This window comes from Linderina pennispora (genome assembly GCF_002104995.1).
Source record: "Linderina pennispora strain ATCC 12442 chromosome Unknown DL89scaffold_29, whole genome shotgun sequence".
NCBI lineage: Eukaryota > Fungi > Kickxellomycota > Kickxellomycetes > Kickxellales > Kickxellaceae > Linderina > Linderina pennispora.
In genome coordinates, this window is record NW_024468277.1 from 66343 (window position 1) to 73139 (window position 6797).

The 6797-nt window shown below is 60.4% G+C and overlaps 1 protein-coding gene across 1 annotated transcript; it reads left to right on the top strand.

The window, feature by feature from the left end:
- The first annotated feature begins 572 nt into the window (after nt 1-572).
- Nucleotides 573-1510, top strand: DL89DRAFT_101166 (uncharacterized protein). The gene has a single exon (XM_040882989.1). It carries the CDS (start codon nt 626-628, stop codon nt 1118-1120), a length of 495 nt encoding a protein of 164 aa, XP_040739651.1. The 5' UTR covers nt 573-625; the 3' UTR covers nt 1121-1510.
- The last annotated feature ends 5287 nt before the right edge of the window (nt 1511-6797 follow it).

The following is a 6797-nucleotide window of genomic DNA, read 5'->3' on the forward strand; positions in this document are numbered from 1 at the left end:
AATGGTCCCAGTCGCGGAACTTGTCTGTGAACTTTTCGCACCCGCGTCCGATCGTCTGGAGGAACGTCGCCGGGCTGTCGAACTGCCCGCGCGGCCGCGGAATGGCAATTTGCCGCCCCACCTTCTCGGTGGCGGCTGCTGCCTCTGTCGACATGCTGCGGGCCATGGTGAAGGCTGCCCGGCCGGTTAAACGCGCAAGCAACGACGACATGATTTCAAACAACTGTGGTGAATTTTTTTTAGAAATGGAACGAGAGGAAATGGAGGCAAGACTAGCTGAAAAATTGCGATGCAGCCTGGAGATAAATGGAAAATCACGGCGAGCATCGCAGGAATCTGAAAATCAACCGATCAATCCGCATGACTTGCTATTTGTGCCTTGATCTCGGACACCAGGTATGTACATCACCACAGAAAGCGATATTGGGCAATTGCTTTGTGCAGTTGGCACCAAAGGGGTGCATGCTGTATTAAACTGCCGCTGTGCAAAGCATGCACCCGGGAACTGACGTGCAGTCCTGGCGCTTTGACGATTTACTGTCAAAATTTTTATTCGAAACACCTCGCCGCGTTGTTCTTCGCCTTCGCTCCTTGATTTTTATTTCATTTTACCATTTTTCCTGCCATGGGATTCTTTGACAAGCTTTTCGGCAAGCCGGCAACCGCAGCCCACTGCTGCCCCCACTGCGCCGAGCGCGACAGGCGCTATGGCGAGTACTGGCGCTACAAGACCCCGCTGACCGTCTGCACGCATTGCGACTGTGCGCCTACCAACGGCCACCAGTGCACTGTCAAGTCGCACTACGACGTATATGAATGTACTACGGCGCGCAAAAAGGACAAGCCCAAGGAGAGGTTCTCGCTGTTCCCGAAATCCGACAGCACTGCGCAACCCAAGCGGCCTGTGGTCAAGCACTACCATCACCACCACCACCACAGCGAACAGCCTGCCAGAAAGCCCGCAAAGACTGTGGTCAAACACCACCATTACTACGATGAACAGCCCACCACGTCATACACCGTGACATTCCCGCCGTCGCCGCCCCCGGGCCCGTCACCGGACAACAAAGTGTACATATACACACCAGGCAACTGGCGCATCACCAACGTGCATTCATAGTCATGTGTATTCTTCAAACAAGATGCTTCGCCTTTCCCTTTTTCTTATTTTTCTTTTGCTTGCCAGGCTTGGGCTGCGCAGCCGGCTCCTCCTCGTCGTTGTTGGCGCCGGGCGGCGGCATGCCAGGCAACACAGGCATGGCACCCGAGTCAATCAGATCCTGCAGCGTCGGCTCCTTCTCGCGCTCGGCACTGACGTGGGGCATTCTCTCGGCCACATAGCGCATCAGCTTCTTGCGCGTCTGGATGTCATGGCGGACCGGCCGGTGTTCCTCGTCAAAGAGCTGCACGCGCACGCGCCCGGGGTTGAAGAAATCGCGCGGGTGCATCTTGCCCGGCTCGTAGCACACGTTGAAGCCGACCTCCTTGACCGCGGCTGCGATCTGCCGCGCAAACGGCTGCTCCACCGCCAACGACTGCGGCACCTTGCGGCCCTGCTCCACTGAGCGCGCCTTGTCAAAGTACAGCGGGTACAGGCATACCCACCGCTTGAAGCGCGATTCGTCGTTCACGAACTTCACTCCACCCAGGCTCTGCCCGATACGGATGCCCTCGGCCGGGAACGCGCGCGACTGCTGCTCTGGCAGTGGGAAGTCCATGTCATCGACGTCCAAATCTACAGCCTTGCCTGCCATCTGTATGAAAAAAAAAAAAAAAAAGAAACTGGAATTAGAACGAGGAAAAAAGTAATGAAAATTTGCAAAGAGAGAAAAGCGGGCTAAAGTGCTTCAAAAGCAGGGCCAGCGAGGTTACAGCGATGATGGGTGACCAGGATTAGTCCATTACTGCTTGCTGCTGAACTCTGCCAGATCCACGGTATCCAGCAGCTCCTGCGTCGCCTGCGAGATTGCCAGCAACTCGCGATACAGCTCCTTTGCCTCGCCCAGCGCTAGTCCCTTGCCGTCGTTCGCAATGGCTGCCAGCGACTTCTGCAGCAGCACATTTGCGCTCTTCGCCAATGCCACAGGGCCCGCCGGGCTCTTGGCCGGGGTCATCGGTGGAATGGCAGCTCTTGGGCCCGGCGACGCGCCCGGCGCCCGCAGTGCCCGGAGACTCCCGGTCTCCGCCACATTCGAGCGGCTGCGGTTGTGCATGGTGAACGGGAACGCCCTCTGCGCCTCCACGTCCTGGCTCTCGTCGACCGCCGACGTCGAGAGCGGCCGCGGTGAGTTGCTCAGGCTGTGGAAGAACGGGTTGTTGTTGCTGGGCGAGGGGTGGTCGCTGTGCGAGACTTGTGGGACCGAGCGTGTCGAGTCGAACCGGGCCGCGGGCATTTCGTAGGTGGTCTTGCTATTGGCCGTCGGGATCGCATATGTGGACACGTTCATGTTGAGGTAGCTGTCGGCATCGTCGTCTGACTGGTCGATGAGGTGGGCATCCCTAGCCCTCTCGTATCGCTCCACAAAGGTCTTGAATGCTGAGCTGTCTATGACCGAGCTGTCTCGGCTGTTCTCCATCAGGATCTGGCCAGGCTTCATCGATCGCGCGATGTTGTAGTCGCGGCGCAGCACCTCGTCCCAGCGGTTCAGATGCGAGTCAATGACCGACACGCCCCAGCTCCTGAGCGAACTGAACAGGGCAAACATGTCGTGGTCGCCAAACTTGCTGTATAGCTTGACCCGCAGGGCCAGATCCTCGTGGTTGTTGTCCAGCAGTGCCCCAATCAGCATCAGCGTGTATGACATGAACTCGACGATATTCGACTCGGCCACTAGGTCCTTGCCTTGAGCCACACTGTACTCGCCAGCCGCGGTCTCCACGGTCTCCATCCAGGCGACAAAGGCCGAGCGCTTATTGTTGGGATCCGACAGGTCGTCGCTGCGGAACAATGCAGCCACCACGGCGTCCGAGCACTCGAGGCTCTGCAGCTGCAGCAGATAGCAGACAATGCGCAGGGCCACGGTCGAGCACTGCAGCCAGCGCGGATCGACCGAGTTCAGGATATGGCGCAGGTGCGATGTCCCGTCGGTCACATACTCGGCACCCGCCTGCACCTTGATCGCACCCAGAATGCACCTCAGCAGCTCATGCTCCTTCATGAGCTCGTCCTGGCGGCGGAGCGCAGTCTTGCGGCTATTGAGCTGCACCAAATGGCTCAGCAGTACCTTCAGGCCGCCGTCATCGATGAAGCCGCGGATCTGCTGCACGCTCTGGTACGAAATATCCACGCGCAGTTTCTCCAGCCGCGACCGTGGCAGCGACTGCGTGCCGGCCTTGGTCAGAATCTTCAGGTGCTCCGACAGCGGCGTGATGAGCTTCTGGGCGTGGCTCGTCATCTTGTGCGTTTGGATCAACTGCAGCTTGCTGTCCACCGGCATCGCCTTCATGCTCATCCGCTGCTCGCCCTCCAGACCCATCTCGTCCATGATCGTATCCAGCTCCTCCTCAAGCTGCGCCAGCTGCAGATCGTGTGAGGGCGAGTGCAGCTGGTTCGATAGCACGGTGGATATCGGCCGTCCGACGCTGGTCACTGAGAACCCGATGCTGCCGTTTGACAGCCCACGCTGCCGGCTGGTCGAGCTGTGCACCGGCTGCCCGGCGGTGTCGTCGAGGTTGGGTTTGGAGGAGTCGCGGGCGGTCCCGTCATTGGCGATGTCGCTGCCGTCAGAGACGTAGGAGTGTGCATCGTCGCCTGGCAGTTTGTCAAAGGACTCGTTAGGCTTTTTTGACTTTTTGTTACGGCTGAACGGCAGACGCATGGTTACAAGTAAGAGCAGGTGGTAGAAAAGAAGTGCATGCAAACAGTGGAGGAGAGAAGGCGTCAGTAGGCCTCCAGGTGATTTGATAGCGCTGCGTGCCTGTTACTCGGTGATGAAGAGTGTTTATTTTGGCAGATTCATTATTTTTATCGCCAGCAACCCAACACCTCTCGGCAAAAATAGAAGGCAGGTCTCACTACATGTGCAAGGAAGCCGACGCATGGCACAGTGCCGATCCGCGGGCTGTATAAAGCAGGGCGGTACTCAATGACGCCTCTGCTGGAGAGGGAGGATCCGAATCGCATGATTCGGCCAAAAACAGGGGAAACGAAGGCACACGTCAGAGCTTTGGCGCACTCACACCAAGGCGCTTCTGGAGATCGCACTGGACGAATCCGCCGGTCTTGGCTCTCTTCATCACCACACGATGCAACGGGCCGTCACAGTCATCCAGACTGGCGCTTGGGGTTCTCTCAGTGCCTCTCGGATAGGCGCAGTCGCCCGGGAACAGCGACACCATGTTCCCATTGTGCTTAATCAGCAGCGGCTCGATAGGGTTATCGGGGTCGCCCAGCGCCAGCGGATCCGCACCGAGGTCCTGCCATCTGCGCCACCTGCTCAGCTCGCTGACAATATAGAACTGCGGTGGAAACAGCGGCAGCGTGGCGCCTCTGTTGGTCTCCAGGATCTCGCCGGGTGTGAGCCAGTCCAGACGCACCAGCTCAGACTCCTGCACGCTGGCGCGCTTGATCTGACCCAGAATCTCCGTATCGGCATCCCGCACCGACAGCAAAAAGAAGCGTGTGTCGAAGCGCTTCTTTTGCTCGCGCGGCGTCACCCACCGGCCAATCTGGCGGATATCCAGGGGCGTGCGGGTGGAGCACTGGGAGAAAAAGTCCTGGCCCGGGCTGGCCGTCGATGTGGGCGAGGCGAGCAGAATGCCTGTTTCTTCGAAGGTCTCGCGGAGCGCACAGACCTTGTGTGGTGACATGTGCCATTGCGAGTCGCTGGGCTCCTCCACGCCGCCGGGAAACACGTAGGCGTTCTCGAAGCTGCCGCTGCTGACGCGCTTGGCCATCAGGATGCGGTAGTTGTAGGGCGATGCTGCTGCCCGCCAGGGGGCAGTGATGATGAGAGACGACGAGGGGCGTGCTAGGGACATTGTGAGAGCGAGGGCGGTGAGAGGGTGTGAGCTGGAGGGTGGTGACGGTGCAACAGTGCAGCAGTGCGATAGCGTGAGAGTGTGTTGCCGGCAGTCGACTCAGGATATGCAGCTCGTGGGAGCAATTGATCACGGGACCGGCTCGCAGGGGCAGTCAGGATGGAGGACAGGGCTGCTATATTTGGGGAGGGGGGCAGGCGCAGCGGGTAAGGCACACCCCGGCCTGGTCAGAAAGGACGCCAGCTTTTTTGTGTATTTTCAACACTTATTTTCTAGCGCTTTATAGCAATTTTAATCGAACCCCCCCAGCTACCCCCCACGGGCACCCGAGGGTTCAGAGCCGAATTAGCCTACCCACCCCTTGCTAATAATTTGCATGTCCAACGACAAGTGCACGCTTTTTCCGGAGCAGCTGTTTGCAACGCAGGACGCGTTTATCCAGCATGTGCGGCAATTCGCGGTAGAGAACGGATTCAATGTGCGACTAGACGACGTGGAGCGCGACAAGGAAGGGACCATCCGCAAACGCGACATCGTGTGTTCATCCGAGGGAGTGCCGCGTAGCAAGGACGCGAAGCGCGAGGACAGCGTGGGCCGGTCAGATGCCGAGACACCCGAGGCCTCGCACAAGTCCCTGGCGCACTCGGGCGCACACCGCCGGAAATCCATGAAGACCGGATGCCGCTGGCTGGCGCGGGCGTCGCGGCAAGCCTCAGGCATGTGGAAGATCATCATGTTGCGGCTCGAGCACAACCACTCGCTGGCGGCTCGCTACGACGCCCTGGTACCGCAGCCGAACTCGCTGCGGACCGGCGACGTGGCCAGCATAACGGCGGCGGCGGCGGCGGCCACGCAAGCGCAGGAAAACGGCAGCTACCGCGGGCCCACCGAGGAGTTCAAGAACCTGTTCCTGCAGCTGTCGGCCGCGTGCTCGGACCTGTGCTGGTCGGCCGCACGCAATCCAGACGCAGTGGCCGAGGTTCTGAGCGAGATCCGCCGGCTCAACCAGCACCTGGAGTGGAAAAGCAGCAACTCCGACCGTCCCGCATTGCCGACAATCTCCGAGGGCGGCGCCGATGCCGACGAGAGCGGCCTGGTGCGCATGCGCACAGCACCGCCGCCGCCGCCCTCGGTGGCAGCGCCGACGCCGGCCCAGTTCCTGCATGTGCCTGCAACGCCCGCACGCACCGAGCCGCCGATCGCCGCGCGCCGCACCGAACACTCGCCAGAGCTCAACGGCAACGCCGGGGTTGCGCCGATTGCCCCTGCGCCTGCCCCCAAGCAGCCCACTGGCGTGGTGAAGCGGCCGCGCGGCCGCCCACGCAAAAACCCGGTGGAGCCGAAGCCAAGCAAGAAGAAGCAGCCGCCAGCCCAGGAGCCGACGCCGACGCCTTTGGCTCTGGCCACGTTGTCGCATCATATTATTTCGCAGCACGCGGCGTCGTCGCCGGCTATTGCACAGCGCTCGGTCAACACGTCGCTGGCGCTGCCGTCGCAGCCCATGCAGGTGCATTCGCATAGCAGGGCGCAGGCCGCTGGCGTGTCGGCTGAGGCCCGCGATCCGTCGGTGTTTCTTAGCACCGAGCCGGCGTACCCTGAGCGAGCAGCGTCGCGGCCGCCTGGCTATGCCAGGCAGTCGCCGGCGCCCCGGCCAACCGCCATATCGGTGATCTCTGATCCAGCTGCTAATCAGCCTGCGGCGGCCGGGACGGCTGCAGCTGCGGCTGCACCAGAAGATGATGCTGCGAAGCAGCAGTACGAAAGACAGCAGCATGCAGCTGGCAATGCCAGATTTGACAGGAGCGTTGCTAATACAC

Coding starts and splice junctions, on each gene's coding strand:
- DL89DRAFT_101166 (XM_040882989.1), top strand. CDS start 626: ATGGGATTCTTTGACAAGCTTTTCGGCAAGCCGGCAACCGCAGCCCAC.